Source organism: Giraffa tippelskirchi, chromosome 1, assembly GCF_054371585.1.
Source record: "Giraffa tippelskirchi isolate mGirTip1 chromosome 1, T2T-mGirTip1v1.2.pri, whole genome shotgun sequence".
NCBI lineage: Eukaryota > Metazoa > Chordata > Mammalia > Artiodactyla > Giraffidae > Giraffa > Giraffa tippelskirchi.
Window position 1 is genome coordinate 25,942,998 of NC_137275.1, and position 23,957 is coordinate 25,966,954.

A 23,957-nucleotide genomic window follows, 5' to 3' on the forward strand; every position below is an offset into this window, starting at 1 on the left:
CATTTGCATCATCCTGCCATGGAAAGAACCACAACCAGAGGAGGTGTTGATTGAGGACAAACAGAGCCTATGATGGTGAGAGGGAGAAGAAAGCTACAGATAGCAATGTGCCATGTGACTAGAGGTGGAGAGCAAGTGTTTCATAACTATGCAAATTCTCCTCCTAGACTTGATAAGTGTATAGGTATATGTATTAATCAGTCCCTTTTCTCTCCTTTCTCATCCCCCCTCTATCTAATACAAAGCAGTTAACTCTATAATTTGGCATTTAACTCACAGAAGAGCAATCATTGTACCTGAACTAGGAGGAACTATTCTGGGAGGTTAAGTGACATATGGGAGATGGTGTCTTTCTTTTTCAGGGGCTAGTGAGTGTCTCCTTAGTTGTGGAAGGGACAGCTGCATCACACTAGGGATAACATGATGTTATGTCTTTTGGGGAAGTTCTAACCTGGGGTAAAGGGATGGGCTCTGCTCTGTATGTTCAGCTCAGAATCGTTACCATGCTGTCCTCTGAAATACAGAGGAGAAGGCAGGAACCGTGTGTCTTGCAATCTCCTTTCCTGTGGGGTTCTGGCTAGAGCTCGTCCACAAGTAGTTTTCAGGTACGATATGGACAAGGCAAAGCCATTCTCCAGAAACTGTTGCTGTCAAGATGTGTAGGCAGCTTCACTTCTCCATGAGCTCCCAAGAACCATCTGCCTCACAGCCACAGCCTGGGATGTCACAGCCTCTCAGAGACCCAAGAATGTCAGCAGTTACCCGGCATGGCTTGCCTAACCATTTTTCTTCCTGCTCTTGCAAAGCTTGTGTAAGACTCTCATTTCTGCCCTTTTTGTGGCTAATGTTTCATTGTATATATGTACCACGCCTTCCTTATCTATTCCTCTGTTGATGAACATTTAGGTTGCTTCCACGTCCTGGCTATTGTAAATAGTGCTGCAATGAACATTGGGGTGCATACATCTTTTTGAATTATGGTTTTCTCTGGCTATATGCCCAGGAGTGGGATTGCTGGGTCATACCAGAGTTCTGTTTTGGGTTTTTGTAAAGCAACTATACTTCAATAAAAATTTTAAAAAGACTCTCATTTCTATCTGAAATCCTTAACTTCAGATTAAGATTTTAATAAACATCCCAGAAATTCAAGGAAAAGTGTTTTTTGGTTTTTGTTTTGTTTTCCCTGATGAACCCCCAGGACAATGCTGAATGGCCTGGCACAGGGGCTGAGTGTGGTCATGTGTCTCTCATACCACCTGGCAACACCTGGCTTCTGACTGACTGGAACTTTTCAACACTCTGCCCAGCAGTGTTTGTTGCAGCGACTTCTGTCTGAGTGCCAAGGGAGATGTGGTCAGCAGGAGAACAAGATGGTGGTCTGGACTGTCTCACCGTAGTAGCTGTGTGGTCTGGTGACAGGGAAGGGTCACCCTGGAGTCCTTGCTGTTGATTATAATGGTTGGGTGACTTTGGTAGGTGACCTTGGTTGACAGTGCCAGAATCTACATAGAGGCAGCTCAGAAACTGGTCGGCCGGATGCCCTAAGAGTGGGTCCCTCTGGATATTCTAGAAACCTTCCTAGAGGTAGGAATCTTGCTCAGCTTTGGCCTCAGGTAGTCCCATTGGGTTCACTGGGATGGCTGGCCCAGCATCTGTAAGCAGGAATCTCTGGCACCGAGTCAGGGTTCTGTCGAGGTGGCCAAGAGCATGGGCTCTGGAGGTCCACTGGTGACATTCGAATCCTGCCACACCACTTACCAACTGCATGACCTGGGGCAATCTCTAGACCTTAGTTTCTTCATCTGTATAATGGGGCTATTAACAGTATCTACCCCATGGGATGTTAATCCATGTAAAATGCTTAGAACAGTATCTTTCTCATAGTAAGTGCTATGTGAGAATAAGCATTGTTACAACGGAGGAAAGACAGGTTAGCGTGGTGATGGAGGCTTCAGACAAGTGGGGTCAGTGATGCCAAGGGCAGCACCCCCAAGTCCAGGCTGCTGTGGACTTATGCTAGACTCCTCTGGAGAGTGATGAGGCTGCAAGTGGACAATAAGAGCGAGGTTTCCACTAAAACCCTGGGCGATGCAGTGCCCTAGCAGATCAGGGAGGAGGGGAGGCAGTCTCCTCCTTGGCAGAGAACACAGCCTGGCGGGGCAGCAGGTGTCAGCAGAAAGGTGACAGCGCCTGGCAGAGGGCATGTGCTTGGGAGCTGACTGGGCTTGCTCTGGGCTGCATGCCAGGCACTCTTGAGATCGCCCAAAATAGCTGAGGGGGGACTTTGCAAGGGATGTGAGAGTCTTAAGACCTCGATTATATTTACATCAGATACCAGTCCCTTGGGTGGAAAGCGGTCTGGTGACAGATAGACATGGTTTGAATCCCGCCTCTGCTACTTACTAAACTGTAAATACATGGAGAGCAGAGGGCATCTTTTTCATTATGGAGCAGACAGAAGGATTCAGTCCATGCATGAATGAATTTGATATCCTAGAACCCCAGCTTCCCCATCTGTAAGATGACGAGAGTGTGAAAACCGCTAGAGGTGATGCAAGGAATACATTAGACAGTTGTCCACAGGCCCCTAAAGTTCCTCATGAATATGCATTACTTCTTTTTTTAATAGGAAATATTCAGTGTCTTGCTTAAATAGAAACACCATATATTTGTTGACTAGAACTGATTAATACTGTTTTGGTCCAGAAACAAAGCACATTCTACATACACCAGAGACTACATCCTTTAAGAGATCTTATAAGTGTTTTTCCCAGTTTGATCAGTCCTGTTATTTTTTGATTTTTTATTTATTTGGCTGTGTCCATTCTTAGTTGTGGCATGTGGGATGTTTAGTTGCAGCATATGAGGTCTAGTTCCCTGACCAGAGATTTAACCTGGGCCTTCTGCCTTGGGAGCGCAGAGTCCTAGCAACTGGACCACAAGGGAAGTCCCTTGATCAGTGTTTTTAATGGTCACTTATGACTCAATCGGAGAAGGCAATGGCACCCCACTCCAGTACTCTTGCCTGGAAAATCCCATGGACGGAGGAGCCTGGTAGGCTGCAGTCCATGGGGTCGCGAAGAGTCGGACACGACTGAGCAACTTCACTTTCACTTTTCACTTTCATGCATTGGAGAAGGAAATGGCAACCCACTCCAGTGTTCTTGCCTGGAGAATCCCAGGGACGGCGGAGCCTGGTGGGCTGCCGTCTATGGGGTCACACAGAGTCAGACACGACTGAAGTGACTTAGCAGCAGCATGACTCAATCCTTTCTGACAAAAATCAAAATATAGCTACTAGCTATTGGGGCACAGTGTTGAATTTTAGGAGAGTAAAAGATTGGAGATAGGTTACTCAATCATTGAAACAGATTATGACTTGACTTGGAAAAGCTATGCTACAGGGGAAAAAATTGATCTGACCCAATAATTCAAAAGATGTGAACACTACAAATTATTATTAGGCTTTTCCTTTCTATGCACACTTAATGTGCTTTCTGACCAAACCTGTTCAGGCAAGCTTGGAATAATGGAGTTATTACTTGTTTTTAGGCCCATGGCAAGTCCTCTGAATGATCACTGGGGAAGGGCCGGTTTCATGTCTTGTCCTCTTTGTCCATCTTGATTTCTCCCCGTCAATCCTCCACGTTGTGGCACTGGAAGGCAGGTATCTAAACATATTAATTCTGACCTTAAGTTTAAATCCATCATCAAATCAACTTGCTCTAGTTTGCAAGTGTATCCTTTTCTTTCCTATGTTGCAAGATGCCTGGGCTTTGCTATTGCCATTTTCTTCAGAATTAGAATAGTCTTTGGTTGGCTTCTGGGGGTGGAAATAATATTCTGGATGATTAAAACTGCCTACTATTCCACTGTCAGATAGGATGGGTATGCTGAGTGTTTTTGAAGGAGAACAAAGCAAGTATCAAATGTACTGCTACCACCTTAATACAAATTATTATATATAAGTATTTATCAAATCAAAGTGTTTCTTTTTACAACTATTTTATAAGGCATGGTGCATAGTTAAGAGTAAAATCACTGCTTGGAAAATTTCTTCATTTCTGACATCCTTCAATTCTGTTTCAAGATCAGAGAAGTATTACTTATTGACGTGGGATAAATTTTCTCTAAGAACGAGCCATGGCTGCTTAATGCAAGCAGTACCAAGCACAGCAACCAAATGGCTTGAAAAACAAAACATCAAAATGTGAATCACTACTGTCAGATGCAAGCTTTTAAGAACTTTAATTGATATAATTATCATTAGTATGCAATATGTCTTACAACAAATATAGATACAATGACATCAAATAGCAAAGAAGTTGCACGTCTTTCCATCTTTAAGTGGTGTGGGCTGACTCCAAGAAAGCAATCTGGCATTGGTCTCTTGGTTAGCACTATTACCAATATCAACTAGCACTTTAAAATCAAAGTTGAAATGGTACATTCATTTGCCAAAAGAGGTAAAAGGCAAAGAAGGTGAATCAACGTGCAAATTAGCATCTGGCCCAGTTGCAAAATTCATCTCCCAGATGCGAAGGATTGAACCATGCACCCCTGCAAGCAAGACAAAGGGCAAACAGATGATGGTAAACCCAAATCAACTCCACAAAGAACTCAGAAGACTTTGGGATGGTAAAGGCCAGGTCCACGGCTGTTAGTGCTCAGATATCCACACGTGTTACCCTAACTCAACAGTCTGTGAGACCTGCGTCCTGGGCCATCCTTTCATTCAGGGATGGAAACCATCTTTCGTGGTCCCAGGAAGTCAGGCAGTGGCGTTGGGGCATAGCTCAGAGCTCTAACAGCTGTCTGTATGTAGCTACTATACAGGTGTTATTTTATCCACATAAGTAAAAACAACACACCAAACAAGAAACCAAGACCACTTATACATCTATGTAATGCTTGAAATGTCTATAAATATTTTTCTCCAGAAACTGAAAACACTGTAGACGTGACTTCATTGATCCTCACAACATATTTGTGAGGTAGCATGGGCTGAGGTCCATAGGACACCATCATGCCTGCCTAAGAAATGAAGACACAGATGTCCAGGGAGGGCCGGAGCCTTCATCGGGGCCACAAGAAAACAAGGTTGAAGCCCATTCTGTCAGCATGTATAACCTATATTCTAGAAGGGGCTTCTTCTAGTGTTAGTGACATTCTCTCCAACACTTTCTGACTAGTCCAGTGCCTGGATGATATGTGGTTGTTTTGGACCCACTGGAGTCATTTCCCTTGTGTAGACCTGAACAGCCTCGCTCCCTGAGATAAAGGACATCACTTATTGGCATATGTTTTGTGTGTGTGTGTTGAAGGCAGAAACAGAAAAAAAAAAAACAACAGAAAAATGCACTTGGCAAAATAAGGTTCAACCCATAGGTGTTTTCTACTAACATAACAAGGAGTCCTCGCGTGTTCAGGGGAAGCTGTCACCTTGCAGAATGCATGTGCTGCAGGTCCGGAGCCCTCTCTTTATCACAAAGATCCAGAAGTTCATAAGAGCAACCAAACTATCAAGGGCTCTTGTACAACAACAGCCTTGGTGAGGAAAGCTGCTTGCTGACCCAGTGATTTATAATTGGTCAGGATTCCCTGGGAAGAGGCTGGTCCCTCTCACCCAGTGTTTTTGACTGAAGCAACAGCCAGAAGACCACCTCTCCAAAGGGGCTTCATAGACATTTTGTCAACATATCTGTGTCCGAGTGAAAAGAAAATATATGGAATGTCCTTTGTTTATTGTTGAAGTGTCCTTTGCCAAACCGAAAGCCTGTGGGGGGAAGGCTGTGGGTAGGAAAGAGGGACAGTTATTCAGGCCAAGCGTTGCTAAAAGGGGGCACCCTTGGTCATTCCCGGCCATTTTTCCAAGAAAGTCCACTTTTACTAAATTTTCATAATCAGAGATATGAGAATCCCTGGAAGCCTATTTCTCATTCCCTCCTCCTGTTATAAAATACTTCTGGGGGTTGCTCACTCTCCTTTGGTACCTAGGGAGTTTAGGATTAATTTCTTTCAGAGCCGGGGGTTGGCAGGCTGCAGAAAGTAGCACAGGTCTAATGTTTCTGACACCAGAGAGGTTTAGAACTGCCCGGCAGTGACCGTTTTCGTGTCAGTACTTTGTTGGGTCACAGCAAGTGACAGGATGAGTCCAAGGTCAAGTTTCTGGAAACTAAACAGAGTCATGGCAGCAGGTCCAAGTTTAGAAATAAAATATGCAGTTTCATGTTCTGTATGATAGCGTCGGACAAGAGAACACATTTTGAAACAGAACTTAATGTATATTTTGTACTCCATGAAATCAGACATAAGATGCCAGTTGCTATTACCAGGTGTTTCAGGAGGACAGGGTTAGAGCCGTGAAATAAAGCTGTCTAGAAAACACAGAGAAATAAAAAGGCAATCATGCGCAAAAACAACTCATCAAACTAAATACTTTAAGCACAACGCCAACAAACTAAATACTTTTCAGATAAAAATTTAACGGATCATTTCGTTTAGTTAAAAGTAAAAATTATCACTAACCTGGAACGTCTTGTTTTGTCACAATGGGCATCGCAATAAATTAGGGTCTCTCACACTTGGCACTATTGACATTTGCGGCCGGATAACTCCCAGGTGGGGTGGGCTATTTTCTACATTGTGGGATGTTCAGCACATCCATGGCCTCTACCCCCTGGTAGCACCTCTAAGGGGTGACACGCAAAAATTATACCAGGCGTTTTCAAAGGTTCCCAGTGGAGCACTGGGGTGAAATTACCTGCTGTTGAGAACACGGCCGGAAATGGATGACCGCAAAGACAATCAGTTCTTTCTCAAACTTTGTGACACAGGATTTTAAAACTGTGTACCCAGGGATGTTCATTTATTAAACGGCAGAATTAGCAAGGTAAGCATTTGGGAAAAATAAATGGATTAATCACAGTGTCCATTTCCTATGGAAAAGGTTCACTGAGTAATTGCATAAAAACTAGTGCCTTTAAAAAATTAAAAAAAAATGTTTACAGCCATTATCCAACAGACAGTAAGGCAGTGAACCAGTTGCTTTGTGGGTAGAAAGCAAGGATTCTACAGGTTCCTCCACGCAGCGGATGCCTCTGATGGTCACTGGGGGCTGATCCTTCCTTCCTTAATGAGGTATTCAATGCATGTTGCCCCCACTTCCCTCCCACCCTCCTCCACGCCCCCCCACTACACTCACTCAACACGTTTCCCCCTTTCTCTCCTACAACTAAACTCATTGCACAGCCTTCTCCTGCGGAACCGCAATTCCACTGAAAGCTTGTGGGCTGGGGTCCCAGCTGGGGTTGGCTAGATAACCGTGCATCCTTACAGACACAGATGGCCTGGAGGGGTGGCCGGGGAGCTGGCACGCTGAGATCCGACAGCAGTCTGCTACTCTGTAGTAGTACTCGGCTGGCTGGTCCCCTCCAGGGCACCTTCTTGCTTCCTCTCCCCCTAATTAGGCAACTAAGAAGCTGGTCTCCAGCTTGCAGAGCCAAGCAGGTATCTTATCAGACACAACCAGATAAACCAAGATTAAAAAGGAATCTGAGAAACCCCTGCTTCCTTACCTGTAGGGCGATCTCCTCCCAGCACTCAGGGCCTTTCACCTCATCGAGATTTAATGTAATTTCATAAAGAAAAGTTTAAGAAATACCACACACAGAAAGTTCCCCTAAAAGTAACCCCTGATGACACAACCTGATCCATCCTTCTTCCTGGTTCTTCTCTCGGTGGGACCCCCGCTAGGTTCAGACGTTACCACCGTGGCGTCCAGCCTGGACGGCTCAGGGTTGGCCCATGTCCGCTGCATATCAGACTCCACTCACTTTTAAATAATTTTGTTTTTTGTTTTTTTGGTACCAGAAAGGAGAAGTTGTAGCAGCCAGAGGAGAGGGAGGAAAAAAACAAAACAACCAAACCAACAAAACAGGATTGTCGCTCAAGGCGCCTCAGGTACTTGTTATTAATTCTACTGGATAAGCACTGATAAATAAAGACAGTTATTCCTCATCCTGGGCACGTTCTTTTGTTAGGAGTCATCATACAGAGGGTTGTTGTAGTTTCCCCAGGACCCGTAGTCGTGGTCGTCCAAGAGCCTTCCGTAGGAGGAATGCCTGGTGGGAAGAAGAAGCTGTGGTTATCTGGAGAAGTTGCTCACGTTGCAGACAGCCCCGTGCCCTGGGGCCTGAAGGGGAAGGGAAGAGATGATTCTTCACAGGACAAACTCTTGGCAGCAGACCCACCAAGCAGGGAGGCCCCAGTCTGCAAACTCCCTGTAAGTTATGACTGATTCACTCGGGAGCCCTACTGGTGTCTTCTGTTGAGATCTGCTGGGTCCTTGTCTCTCTCCTTGACCTCTGGTGCTGGAGAAGGAAGAGGCTCCATTTCCATGGCTACTTAATAAGAAGTAAGGGGAAAGCAAAGGTTGCATTCCTGGCATTTTGGCTTAGGCTCTGGACTTCATTTTCCCTGAAATGATAATGACAGAACCAGATCCACTGATACGCTCACCACCGCCCTGAACTTCATATAATGTTTTATCATCATCTATGGAGTTTTTCTATGTTCCATGGTCACGTGAGCCTCAAAATAAAGCCATGGGCCAGTATTGCTTATCCTTACTTCTTCAATGAGTTAAATAGGGGCCCGGAGATGTTAACTGACACACCCAGAGTCACCCAACTGAAGTATGAGTTGAGCTCCCACCTCTGGGATCTGAACCCAGTGCTCTGAGCTCAGCTTCTTGGAGTTTGATTAGCACCTGAGTTCAATGGCAATATGAACTTATTAGGCTTTGCTGGGTCATTCCGGGAACATGTTCCACAATTAATATTGCTTCTAAAAGAAACTGAAATCAGATTGTTATCATTCTTCATTTAAAACCATTGAGCAGCCCCTCATCCCACACAGAGTAAAAGCCAAAGTCACCACGATAGTTTGCAAAGCCCTACAGGGTCTGGCTCCTGTTATTACCTCTCTGAGCACATCAGCTACTATGCCAGTGCCTCTTGCCCTTTCTGCTCATGCCTGACACACCTGCTTCAGGACCTTTGCACTTACTGTTCCCTCATCTTGGAACATTTTTCCTCCAGATCTCCACACAGTTCTTTTCATTTCCTTCAAGTCTGCACAAATGTCACCTTCTCAAGGCGGCTTTCCTTAGAGAATCTATTTAAACTTGCAACTCCCATCCCACAGCACTCCCTGCTTAATTTTTCTCATAGTACTCATCACCTTCTAACAAACCATATACTTTACTTATTTATATTGTTATTGCCTCTCTCCTCTAATTAGACTTCAATGTAAGGATTATTTGCCTGATATATTTGTTCTTAACTCTAATTCCAGCACCTAGAAGAGTAAATCCTCAATAAATAGTAAGTCCTCAATTAACGTTTATGGAAGAAACAGTGATTGGAAAAAAAAAAAACATATCCTGAAAATTCAATCTGTTCACAAGATGGGAGCTTCCTGGAAAGGATTATGGCATTTTAAGACTAAAACTAATGACAGGACTGAGACAATATTACAAAATGAGACTCTGGTGCCTCTGAGATTCAGGCTAGCTTGTGAATTTTGACACCTTGCCACTGGAAATCAGGAATGCTATATATATAGTACAGACAAACATACTCCCCTAATTTCTTTCTCACCTAAATATGAAAATTAAACAAAACGAAAATACAGCCCAAGAGGCACAAAAAGCATTTGTTATATACTTCTCTCTATTGCTAAAATAGTCGCTGTCACGTTTCTAAACTTATTTATATCTGTCAGGTGTTTGAGAAGAGAAGATCTTTTGAAAAGAACCAGATTCTTGATGTGTTGGCTTCAGTCTCTTAGCTTTCAAGATTCTGATTTCTGTCCTGAAGACAGGCTCCGTGGACCCAGTCTATATATCTGAAAACTTCCACAGTGTACTTTGTTTTCCCTAAAGGCGCACACTCATCTCTGGGGGTGTGAGAAGGAAAGAGGTCACAAATAACATACCACTGATCTACTGAATGGCAGGAATAGGGGAGGTTAGTGTTGAACACTCCACCCACACTTAACACCTCCAATTCCAATCAAAGCCTTTAGCTGGATGGTTGAGAAATGGAAGCTATGGGATGAATAAGTAAAAACCTAGGGATTACAAGACTGGTGCATCCTGCCTCTTTGTGCTCTCAAGGACAGTAGCCTGTCCACCCGACTCCTCTCTCTATGGGATTTCCCAGGCAAGAATACTGGGGTGGGTTGCCATTTCCTCCTCCAGGGGATCTTCCTGACCCAGGAAGCCCACGGAGATGAGCCCACATCTCCTACATTGGCAGGTGGATTCTTTACCACTGAGTCACCAGGGAAGCCCTTATAAGATTGGAGCTGGGCCTAAATTTCAGCATGATTTACTGTGGCAAGCCTGGCCAACAAGGACCCAATAAACACATTCTCTTATTGATAGAGTTCTCCTGCCTCACCTTTGCATGGTAATTTAGCTTCTCACAGCATTTTTGTATCTATCATATAATTTTATTCTCATAAAATATCAGTTGGACCTATAGATGTACATCCTAGACTATATTTTTAACACCATATTTCTTCATCTGTAAAATGGAGAAACAAAAAAAAATTGCATTAGAATTTTTGGGTGGATTAAATGAGGTAATGCATATAAAAGACCTGGCACATAGTAAAGGCACAATAAATGTTGGCCAACATTGCTTTTCAATTTTTATTATAATGAAACATATAGGAATTCATAGTAGATCTGCAAAGAATAAAAGAGTTTACTGAGTGAAAACTGAACCTCCTTCACTTTCACCAGGAACTCCTGAAACTATGCCCCAGGCATGGTTATAAAACCAGCTTCTTACAATTAAACAAAATTATTACCATGCTGGAGTCAGGTTAGAGGATTAAAAAGTCTTCTGGGCATCAGGTATTACTGCTTGTGGTTATTGTAGGCAAGACTATTTGATCAGAGCTATACCTGAACCTCTTGTATTGTAAGAGATGTCTACCACACACACACACACACACACACACACACGCACGTAAAATAAAGGAAAAAGATGGAGCTTTCATTTTTCTTTGTCTTCTCATTTGAATGAACTGTGAGTTGAACAAATTACTGATAAATGAAGAAAGCAACATAAGAGATAGAGATAAAATGTATCTGGGAATGTACTGAACCCGTAGTAGTGTAGTTGCTCAGTCGTGTCCAACTCTTGCGACTCCATGGACTGTAGCCTGTCAGGTTCCTCTGTCCATGGGACTCTCCAGGCAAGAATACTGGAGTGGATATCTAGGCCCTTCTCTAGGGGATCTTCCCGACCCATGGATCAAACCCAGATCTCCTGCATTGCAAACAGATACTCTACCATCTGAGCCACCAGAGAAGCCCCACTGAACCCAAAGGGCATGTTTTATTATGAGCCTAAACAAGAAGAATTGGGTGAGCTGGAATTCAAGCCAGGTTTGGGTAAATCTTGTAATGCTGCACAAAGAGGAAGACAAAACACATCATTTTGTGTGTGTGTATATGTGTATATGTGTGTGTGCATACAAGTGTGTATGTATGTGTGTGTTTGTGTGTGTGTATATGTCTGTGAGATAAGTAGAGAATCATTAATGATCACTTTCAACTAGCTGTCCAGGTCAGAATGTCTTAAATCAAGGTATGTTTTAGATGGAAATGGGGGACTTTTCCAGATTGGCATTTGTGGAGTCTGAAGTGGTGAAAAAGCTCCCACTCTCAAGATTAGGAAGGTGGGGCTTAGCTCCAGGGATCTGAAAGACTGTTGCTATGATCTCATGGGAGGGCTGCTACTAAAACTAGGGTCAGTTGGCTCTGTACTGCAAGGCGGCTGATCTAATTTCAATCTGAAGAGCCCTCTGTATGAATGACATCATCATCAGGTCAAGGCGGTTTTGTTTACTCCATTTCTTCATAAAGACTGGCAGGCAGCCAGCACAGCTAAGGTTTCCATTTACTGTGCATTGGCTCCCTTAGATGGTAAACCTCCCAGAGGGCAGATTATGACCTACTTTGCTTCTAATTTTCTGAATGTCTGATGTGTTGCTCTTAACACGATACTTTTATAAATACTTGATGATCACTGCTTAGATCCAGTGTCGCATATAAACAGGACACGGAGAAAATACACAGTTTCCTTGGTCAATACCAGCAGGGATTAGTATGTGCCCAGTCACTTACTCGAATCCAACTCTGCGACCCTGTGGACTGTAGCCTGCCAGGCTCCTCTGTCCATGGAATTTTCCTGGCAAGAATATTAGAGTGGGTTGCCATTTCCTCCTCCAGGGGATCTTCCTGACCCAGAGATCGAACCCACATTTCCCGTGTCTCCTGCATTGCAGGCGGATTCTTTACTACTGGGATTAGTATGGCCTATGGCAATTCGCACATATACGGAATCTAGAAAAGTGGTACTGATGAACGTATTTTTGCAGGGCAAGAATAGAGATGCAGGCATAGAGACTTGTGGACACGAGGTGGGGAAGGGCGTGAGGAGGGGAGGGGGTGTCGAACTGAGACAGTAGAATTGACATATACACTCTGTGTGTAAAGCAGAAAGCTAGTGGGAAGCTGCTGTATAGTACAGGGAGCTCAGCTTGGTGCTCTGTGATGACTTAAGAGGGATGGGATGGGGGGAGGGTGAGAGGGAGGCTCAAGAGGAAGGGGATGTGTGTATACATATAGCTGATTCACTTTGCTGTGCAGCAGAAATCGACATAACATTGTAAAGCAATTATACTCCTCCCCCCCCAAAAAAAGGGACACAGAGGGACAAAGCCACAGTTTTGATCTTAAAGATTAGCGGATGAAAGAAAATTAGAATTTCTCCTATGCAATGACATGGCTTTAAAGCATTCAGCATGAGCTCACAGCCCCTGTAAATCAATGAAACTATGCTTATTGTCACTGTTGTTCTACTGTATCAGATGGTTTAGTTAGCTAAAAACAGAACCCAAGGGGACAAAATGGGATATGATATATGTGAAGCCCTTGCCTCATTGCTTTCTTCTAAGTGTTTTGCTCTAACAAACCAGCAGCCCCCACTCCCTCTCCCCCTGCCCCAATCAGTCAGTGATGCCTTGTTGGTGACAACTGGTAAATGTAATGGTGATGCTTGTGGTTTGAAGCCTTTTCCACAACTGTGAAAATGTACCTATTTTGAGATAGCTACAGCATCAATACTTAATGGAACTCAATGGTCTTTGAAAATGAATGAGGTATTTAACTTTATTCTCTGTCGAGACAAACATATTTTAGAAAACACCTTCTCCTTTATAAGGGTCAACTCCAGGTCTCCATCAAGTCTACAACTTTGCTTATTACTATTCCTCCTAAGGTCTTCTTGTCCCTAGTTAAGTGTATCTTGCCATTCAATCATTGGGGCTTCTTACATGGTAAAAAGGAGAGTTATAAATATGAATAAGATATGGCTTAGTGCTGGGAAAACATAACTGAACTTGCAGCTCATTAGTCATTAGCCATTAAGCCTTAGACTCTCATCATCCATTAGCAAAGCCAGTTTTGTGTAGCTGTCACTGTCTCCTTTGTTTATGTCTGTGGCTTTTTTTTTTCCCTGACTCTCATTTCCCTGCCTGGCTTCTTTCACTTAATCATCAAAAAATTACCATTGATCAGGCCTTATTCTGGGGCCTTATTCCGGGCTATTTTAGTGGACTAAGAGACAGAAATTCCTGTCCTAAGGGAGCTTACATTCCAGTGGGAGCATCCCTTAGAAGAAATGAAGTAACTCTCATGGTTAACAAAAGCGTCCAAAATGCAGTACTTGGATGCAATCTCAAAAACGACAAAATGATCTCGGTTTGTTTCCAAGGCAAACCATTCAACATCACAATAATCCAAGTCTTTGTCCCAACCACTGATGCTGAAGAAGCTGAAGTTGACCAGTTTTATGAAGACCTACAACACCTTCTAGAACTAACACCAAAAATGATGTCCTTTTCATCATAGGGGATTGGAATGCAAAAGTAGGAACTCAAGAGATACCTGGAAAAACAGGAAAGTTTGGTCTTGCAGTACAAAATGAAGCAGGGCAAAGGCTAACAGAGATTCATCAAGATAACATGCTGGTCATAGAAAACACCCTCTTCCAAAAACATAAGAGATGACTCTACACAGAGACATCACCAAATGGTCAATACAGAAATCAGATTAATTATAGTTGTAGCTGAAGATAGAGAAACTCTATACAGTCAGCAAAAACAAGACTGGGAGCTGAGTGCCACACTGTTTTGCTACATAAAACTGGCTCAGATCATGAACTCCTTATTGCAAAATTCAGACTTAAATTGAAGAAAGGGGGAAAAACCACTAGGCCATTCAAGTATGACCTAAATCAAATCCTTATGATTATACAATGGAGGTGATGAATGGATTTAAGGGATTCCATCTGATAGACTGAGTGCCTGAAGAACCATGGACAGATGGTCATAACATTGTACAGGAGGCAGTCACCAAAACCATCCCAAAGAAAAAGAAATGCAAGAAAGCAAAGTCGTTGTCTGAGGAGGCTTGCAAATAGCTGAGGAAAGAAGAGAAGTAAAAAGCAAGGAAGAAAGGGAAAAATATACACAACTGTATTGCAGAGTTCAGTTTCAGAAAATAGCAAGGAGAGATAAGAAAGTCTTCTGAAATGAACAATGCAAAGAAATAGAGGAAAAGAACAGAATGGGAAAGACTAGAGCTCTCTTCAAGAAAATTGGAGAGATCAAGGGAACATTTCATGCAAAGATCCTTTATTGGATAGAAATGGTATGGACCTAACAGAAGCAGAAGAAATTAAGAACAACTGGCAAGTATACACAGAATAACTGCACAAAAAAGATCTTAATGACCCGCAAAATCATGATAGTGTGATCACTCACCTAAAGCCAGACATCCTGGACCTTTGGAAGTGGGCCTTAGGAAGCATTACTAGGAACAAAGCTAGTGGAGGTGATGGAAATCCAGCTGAGCTATTTAAAATCCTAAAAGATGATGCAGTTAAAGTGCTGGACTCAACATGTCAGCAAATTTGGAAAACTCAGTAGTTGCCACAGGGACTGGGAAAGGTCAGTTTTCATTCCAATCCCAAGGAAGGGCAATACCAAAGAATGTTCAAACTACTGTGCAATTGTGCTCATTTCACATGCTAGCAAGGTTTTGTTCAAAATCTTTCTAGGTAGGCTTCAGCAGTATGTGAACTGAGAACTTCCAGATATACAAACTGGGTATAGAAAAGGCAGAAGAACCAGAGATCAAATTGCCAACATTCACTGGGTCATTGAGAAAGCAAGGGAATTCCAGAAAAACATCTACTTCTTATTGACTATGCTAAAGCTTTTGACTGTGTGGATTGCAGCAAACTGTAGACAATTCTTAAAGAGAGAGGAATACCAGACCACCTTACCGTCTTCTGGAAACCTGTATATGGGTCAAGAAGCAACAGTTAGAACTGGACATAGAACAACTGACTGATTCAAAATTGGGGAAGGAGTACAACAAGGCTGTAGATTGTCACACTTTTTATTTAACTTCTATGCAGAGTACATAATGCAAAATGCCAGGCTGGATGACTCACAAGCTGGAATAAAGACTGCTGGGATAAATATCAACAACCTCAGATACATAGAAGATACTACTCTAATGGTAGAAAGCAAAGAGGAACTAAACAGCCTCTTGATGAAAGTGAAAGAGGAGAGTGAAAAAGTTGGCTTGAAACTCAACATTCAAAAAACTAAGATCATGGCATCCTGTCCCATCACTTCATGGCCAATAGATGGGGAAAAAATGGAAACAGTGGCAGATTTTATTTGATTGGGCTTCAAAATCACTGTGGAGGTGTCTGCAGCAATGAAATTAAATGATATTTGCTCCTTGGAAGGAAAGCTATGACAAATCTAGACAGCATTTTAAAACACAGAGACATTACTTTGCCAACAAAGGTCCATATACTCAATTCAGTCGCTTGGTCATGTCCGACTCATTGTGACCCCATGGACTGCAGCATGCCAGGCCTCCCTGTCCATCGCCAACTCCCAGAGTTTACTCAAATTCATGTCCACTGAGTTGGTGATGCCATACAACCATCTCATCCTCTGTCACCCCCTTCTCCTCCTGCCTTCAATCTTTGCCAGCATCAGGGTCTTTTCAAATGAGTCAGTTTTTTTCATCAGGTGGCCAAAGTATTAGAGTTTTAGCTTCAACATCAGTCCTTCCAACGAACATCCAGGACTGATTTCCTTTAGGATGGACTGGATGGATTTCCTTGAAGTCCAAGGGACTCTCAAGAGTCTTCTCCAACACCATAGTTCAAAAGCATCAGTTCTTTGGCACTCAGCTTTCTCTATAGTCCAACTCTCACATCTATATATGACTACTGGAAAAACCATAGCCTTGACTAGATGGACCTTTGTTGGCAAAGTAATGTCTCTGCTTTTTAATATGCTATCTAGGTTGATCATAACTTTTCTTCCAAGCAATAAGCATCTTTTTATTGCATGGCTGCAGTCACCATCTGCAGTGATATTGGAGCCCCGCAAAATAAAGCCTGACACTGTTTCCACTGTTTCTCCATCTATTTGCTAGGAAGTGATGAGACAGATGCTATGATCTTAGTTTTCTGAATGTTGAGCTTTAAACCAACTTTTTCACTCTCCTCTTTCAATTTCATCAAGAGGCTCTTTAGTTCTTCTTCACTTTCTGCCATAAGGGTGGTGTCATCTGCATATCTGAGGTTATTGATATTTCTCCCAGTAATCTTGATTCCAGCTTGTGCTTCATCCAGCCCAGCGTTTCTCATGATGTACTCTGCATATAAGTTAAATAAGCAGGGTGACAATATACAGCCTTGATGTACTCCTTTTCCTATTTGGAACCAGTCTGTTGTTCCATGTCCAGTTCTAACTGTTGCTTCCTAACCTGCATACAGATTTCTCAAGAGGCAGGTCAGGTAGTCTAGTATTCCCATGTCTTTCAGAATTTTCCACAGTTTGTTATGATCCATACAGTCAAAAGCATTGGCATAGTCAATAAAGCAGCAGCAAATATTTTTATGGAACTCTCTTGCTTTTTCGATGGTCCAGCAGATGTTGGCAATCCAGCAGATGTTGGCAACCATATACTCAAGGCTATGGTTTTTCCAGTAGTCATGTGTGGATGTGAGAGTCAGATCATAAACAAAGCTGAACACCCAAGAATTGATGGTTTTGAACTGTGGTGTTGGAGAAGACTCTTGCGGGTTCCTTGGACTACAAGGAGATCAAACCAGTCAATCCTAAAGGAAATCAATCCTGAATATTCATTGGAAGTACTGGTTCTGAAGCTGAAGCTCCAATACTTTGGCCATCTGATGTGAAGATCCAACACATTGGAAAAGACCCTGATGTTGGGAAAGGCTAAAGGAGAAGGGGATGACAGAGGATTAGATGGTTGGATGGCATCACTGATATAATGGACACAACTCCAAGCAAACTCTGGGAGACAGTGGAGGACAGAGAAGCCTGGCATGCTGCAGTCCATGCGGTTGCAAAGAGTCAGAAACAACTTAGTGACTGAACAACAGAACCATGGAAAGTTAGTGGCAATAATTAGAGTATCATAATTTGTTATTTTAAATAATCACCTTTACTTTGAAGAGGCAGATAGAATTTACTTTATATTTTGAAATCATCTGCCAGTATCACACTGTCAGACACTCATCACAGGAAAGACCTACACGTTGCAATAGCTGCCTAGTGGCCAACAAGTTCAGACCAGGGGCAGTCTATGGTTTAACAGAGTCCCACAGCTTCCCATCCTCTAATCCTAGTCCCTCCTGATTTGGAATAAACCCACACTCCTGCAGCACCCTGAAATTTCCAACTCAGAATCATTCACTCAGTCAGCAAGTATCTATAAAGCAACTATTATATGTCAGCTGTTGCTAGGGGCTTTCTGTCCTAGTGGAGGAGACTAGTGGGGTATACAGTGATTCCAGTACAGGGAAGTGAATGGAACAAAGGAGACATAGGCAGCATGAAACTCCCCATGGAGAGGGTAAGAGTGGAAGCTTTCCAGAGAGGATCACTTTTGAGCTAGACAACTTGGCATCAACCAGGTAAAGAAGGGGTCAACCTTCTCTCTCCTCTTTTCTCTCCTTTGAATCCCTGATGCCTATGGAATGGGGCTGCTGGTGGCTACCATTTTACTTAGAGCCTAAGTAGGAAGCACATGATGTAATTACAACGGTGACAGTATTGACCCTTCCATGGCCCTCACTTCAACCCCAGAACTGAGCATTTATCTGTATCACAATTTAATCCTCATAACAAGCCCGAGTTATGTAGTAATATTTTAGTCCCATTTTACAAAGAAGAAACTCAGCCATAAAAGGGAATGACATTGGTTTATTTGTAGTGAGGTGGATGGACCTAGAGTCTGTCATACTGAGTGAAGTAAGTCAGAAAGAGAAAAACAAGTATTGTATATTAACATATGTATGTGAAATCTAGAAAACTGGTACAGATGAACCTATTTTCAGAGCAAGAATAGAGATGCAATTGTAGAGAACAGACATGTAGACATGGGGAGGGGGAAGAGGAGGGTGAGAGGATTTGGGAGATAAGGATTGACATATATACACTCAGTTCAGTTCAGTCACTCAGTTGTGCGACTGCAGCACGCCAGGCCTCCCTGTCCATCACCAACTCCCAGAGTTTACTCAAACTCATGTCCATTGAGTCGGTGATGCCATCTAACCATCTCATCCTCTGTCATCCCCTTCTCCTTCCGCCTTCAATCTTGCCCAGCATCAGGGTCTTTTCCAATGAGTCCATTCTTCGCATCAAGTGGCAAAAGTATTGGAGTTTCAGCTTCAGCATCAGTCCCTCCAATGAATATTCAGGGCTGATCTCCTTTAGGATGGACTGGTTGGATCTCCATGAAGTCCAAGGGACTCTCAAGAGTCTTCTCCAACATCACAGTTCAAAAGCATCAATTCTTCGGCACTCAGCTTTGTTTATAGTCCAACTCTCACATCCATACATGACCACTGGAAAAACCATAGCCTTGACTAGGCGGACCTTTGTTGGCAAAGCAATGTCTCTGCTTTTTAATATGCTGTCTAGGTTGCTTATAGCTTTTCTTCCAAGGAGCAAGCATCTTTTAATTTCATGGCTGCAATCACCATCTGCAGTGATTTTGGAGCTCCCAGAAATTGTCTCTCACTGTTTCCATTGCTTCCTCATCTATTTGCCATCAAGTGTTGGGACCAGATGACATGATCTTAATTTTCTGAATGCTGAGTTTTAAGCCAACTTTTTCACTCTCCTCTTTCACTTTCATTAAGAGGCTCTTTAGTTCTTCTTCACTTTCTGCCATAAGGGTGGTGTCATCTGCATATTTGAGGTTGTTGATATTTCTCCCAGCAATCTTGATTCCAGCTTGTGCTTCTTTCAGCCTAGCATTTCTCATGATGTACTCTGCATATAAGTTAAATAAGCAGGGTGACAATATACAGCCTTGATGTACTCCTTTTCCCAATTTGGAACCAGTCTGTTGTTCCATGTCCAGTTCTAACTGTTGCTTCCTGACCTGCATACAGATTTCTCAGGAGGCAGGTCAGGTGTTGTGGTATTCCCATCTCTTTCAGAATTTTCCACAGTTTGTTGTGATCCACACAGTCAAAGGCTTTGGCATAGTTAATAAAGCAGAGGTAGATGTTTTTTTGGAACTCTCTTGCTTTTTCGATGATCCAATGGATGTTGGCAATTTGATCTGTTTCCTCTGCCTTTTCTTAACCCAGTTTGAACATCTGGAAGTTCATGGTTCACGTACTGTTGAAGACTAGCTTGGAGAATTTTGAGCATTACTTTGCTAGCGTGTGAGATGAGTTCAATTGTGTGGTAGTTTGAGCATTCTTTGGCATTGCCTTTCTTTGGGATTGGAATGAAAACTGACCTTTTCCAGTCCTGTGGCCACTGTTGAGCTTTCCAAATTTGCTGGTATATTGAGTGCAGCACTTTCACAGCATCATCTTTCAGGATTTGAAATACCTCAACTGGAATTCTATCACCTCCACTAGCTTTGTTCATAGTGATGTTTCTTAGGGCCCACTTGACTTCACATTCCAGGATGTCTGGCTCTACGTGAGTGACCACACCATCGTGATTATCTGGGTCATGAAGATCTTTTTTGTATAGTTCTTCTGTGTATTCTTGCCACCTCTTCTGAATATCTTCTGCTTCTGTTAGGTCCATACCATCTCTGTCCTTTATTGTGCCCATCTTTGCATGAAATGTTCCCTTAATATCGCTAATTTTCTTGAAGAGATCTCTAGTCTTCCCCATTCTATTGTTTTCCTCTTTCTTTGCATTGATTGCTGGGGAAGGCTTTCTTATCTCTCCTCGCTATTCTTTGGAACTGTGCATTCAAACGAGTATATTTTCCTTTTCTCTTTTGCCTTTCACTTCTCTTCTTTTCACAAATATTTGTAAGGCCTCCTCAGACAACCATATATACACTACCATGTGCAAAATAGATAGGAAGCTATGGGGAAGCTGCTGTAAAGCACAGGGATCTCTGCTCCATGCTCTGTGATGACCCAGAGGGGTGGGGGTGGAGGTCCAAGAGAGAGGGGATATATGTATACATATAGCTGATTCACTTGGTTGTACAGTAGAAACTAACACAACATTGTAAAGCAATTATGCTTGAATTTTTAAAAAAAAGTGAACCAAACACCTCTAGTCAGGGATCAGCATGTTCAAAAAAACAAAGGCACAGAACAATAGAAGATTATACCCGGGAAACTTTAGAGCCCAGTGTTTTTAGAGTGTTGGGAGGTGAAAGTAGAGTAGAGTTATTTAAAGTCTGGTCCTTGCACCACCAGCTTTGGCATCACCCGTGAACTGTTGAGAGCTGCCAGTGTACAGGCCCCACCCTGACACACTAAGTCAGAACCTACACGGCTGAGACCCAGGAAGCTGTTTTTAATAAGCTTGCCCACTGGCTCTCATGCACATTGAAATTTGAGAACCACTGCGTTAGAGAATCGAGTCAACTAGACCTACAGAATGCCAAAAGCTGATCTGAAAAGACCAATGTGTAGCAAACAAACCCCAGAAGATCTTAGACATAATGATCGGCTCCTTGTGGGCCTGCTTTTTAAACCTAATAACAGCCAGGAGGAATCCAGTTGTAGAAAATGTCATCACCAGAAGACTTAAAGCAAAACAGGTTACTTCTAACAAGATGTCTTAAGAGCCAGGTCATGTTGTGTCTACAAATCAAGATCACAGTTATTTTTGTGACGGGAACAGCCCATGTTGTCTGTCTGGGTTACCAGCACACCTAATTACAGCAGCATCCACAGTACTATAACAGATACGGTCTCCTGCCCGGGAGATTATCCCGTGGCTGAACAGTTTTGAGCCAATTTAAACAAAAACAAAACTGATTACCTCATTCCTCAATCATCACTAATTAAAGACACCCTTCTGCTAGAGGCAGGCAGGGCTTTTTGCTTTCTTTTAAAGTTGCAAACAAGCCCTGGAATAAAGACTTTGCAGAGATAGTTTAATGAATGCAGCACGAGGATGCCACTTCACAGGCATGAAAAAGCACAACTGAAATTGCCAAGATGGAACATGGAAGTCTTCACATCAACATGTAATTAGAAAACTGAGCTGCTGTGTCACCTTCCTCCTCCTCTCCTCTCTGCTCTCCTTTGAATCCCTGATGCCTGGGGAATTGGGGCTGTTGGTGGCTACCATTTTACTTAGCGACTAAGCAGGAAGCACGTGATGACAATTACAATGATGACAGTATTGACCCTTCCATGGCCCTCACTTCAACCCTAGGAACTGAATGTTTATCTGTATCATAATTTAATCCTCATAACAAGCCTGAGTTAGGTATTTGTATTCTAGTTCCATTTCATAAGGGAAGAAACTGAGCACAGAGTGATTAATAAACTTGCCTTAGAGTCCGTGTTCTTAACCACCATGGAATACAATCTTTCCAGGTTGCCTACATTCATTCCTTCATTTCTTCTGCAAGACAACCTTGAAAGATGGGTGTTATCAGCTCTATTTTTTCAGGTGAAGAAATGAAGGATGAGGGAGATTATAATTTGCTCAAGGCCACCTAAATAGTAAGTAGAAGGGTCAGGATAGAACCTGATTGCAAAACCCATGTTCCTCCCTCCACTCCACACTCCTGTTGGCTACAATGCATGGGCGGATAGTAGAAAAGACTGTTGGAAGGTTCTGGGCTGTTCATCTTTATTAGCTGCATCTAAATGTGGCTTAGGTTACAGAGAGATGAAGTCCTCCAGGTAGGAGATAATGTGACAAAACTAGGGGTCACAGATCCCTAAAGAGCGGAGTGTGAAAACGGATGGCTGATCAGTTTACCCAACATCTTCAGAAGGAGTTAGAATTGGCAAAGAGGTGAAACTCTCAAGCCACTGTTTTTGCAGAGCTCTCAAGGAGGAGGAGGCCCTTTTTCTGGTGATGAGGCTGCCCTTTCAAACAGACTCTTCTTCTGCATTTGCCTGGACATTGGCTGGGCCAGGCTATAGCCCAGGCCACACGCTAATGGTTCCCTCATGGGCTGTGATTTCAGTCACTTGCTGCTCTGGCCAAGTGGGCTAAAAAACCACAGACAACATACTACTTGTCATTTTACTGTTCTCAGAAATCTGGGACAATAGGAATGGATGAAATTTCCAGCCAAGGCCAAACTTAACCTTAGGTACACACACACATAACACACACACGCATGTATGCACATTTGACAACTGAGCCAAATGTATTTTTGATGAATGATTAGCGCATGCTAAGTCGCTTCAGTCGTGTTCAACCCTTCGCGACCCTATGGACAGTGGCCCACCAGGCTCCTCTATCTGTGGGGTTCTCCAGACAAGAATACTGGAGTGGGTTGCCATTTCCTCCTCTAGGGGTTCTTCCTAGCCCAGTGATTGAACCTGTGTCTTCTGCATTGGCAGGCAGGTTCTTTACCACTAGTGCCACCTGGGAAGCCTCTTAATGATTAGCTGGGCTTTCCAAGAATCTGGCAGAGTAACACTTGAAGGGGTTTTAGCACAACCTTAAGATTTATGAGTGTTATTAACCTCCTTATGTTATCATTTTTCCAAAATAATTAACATAGCAGCAGAAAGGGGTTTTCCTTAGGGGGTTTCCAAACAGGGGTCTGATCACTTTATCCATCCTTAAATTTGTATTGCCAAAATTAATGAACAATCTTATACTCATACCACTGGGGGCCTTTTGACATTAGGAGGAGGATCTACACTATGGGGAAGAGAAACAACGACTAGTTCATTTCAGTCATTGACTGAATTTATTACGTGGAGAAAGCTTGGAGAAAAAATATATCTTAAATTTTTAAAATAAAATGTTATACAATTTTAATCAGCACTCATTAGAACCAGTTTTAATGGCCTGCTAACTAACTTTTCCAAACCCACTAAGTTTTGAGATGGCAGAACTGTGTCTTGTCACTGATGTGACTCCCAGTGCTTAGAAGAGTGCCTGGCACATGGCTAATGCTCAATAACTATCTATGGAGCAACTGTCTTACTGGGGTTCCTTCCAGCTGACCACTTTGATGATGATAACAATGATGGTGGTGGTGGTGGCAGAGCTAGGTACTTGGTAAGCAGCATCCATCTTCCTCCAAATGATGCTATCAAATAGTTATAACTACCGTCCTCATCTTAAAAGGGCTTCCCTGGTGGCTCAGTTGGTAGAGAATCCGCCTGCAATGCAGGAGACCCAGGTTTGATCCCTGGGTTGGGAAGATCCCCTGGGGAAGGGAATGGCTACCCACTCCAGTATTCTTGCCTAGAGAATCCCATGAACAGAGGAGCCTAGCAGGCTACAGTCCATGGGGTCGCAAGAGTCAGATATGACTTAGTGACTAAACCACCACA

At 43.0% G+C, this 23,957-nt stretch overlaps 1 protein-coding gene across 1 annotated transcript in view; it reads right to left on the bottom strand.

The window, feature by feature from the left end:
• Nucleotides 1–4,229: 4,229 nt before the first annotated feature.
• Nucleotides 4,230–23,957, bottom strand: part of PARM1 (prostate androgen-regulated mucin-like protein 1) — a 129,923-nt gene continuing 110,195 nt past the window's right edge. The window contains exon 4 of the mRNA XM_081586752.1: nucleotides 4,230–8,123. Coding sequence (XP_081442878.1) covers nucleotides 8,039–8,123 — 85 coding nt within the window. The 3' untranslated portion in view covers nucleotides 4,230–8,038. The remainder of the gene's footprint in view (nucleotides 8,124–23,957) is intronic.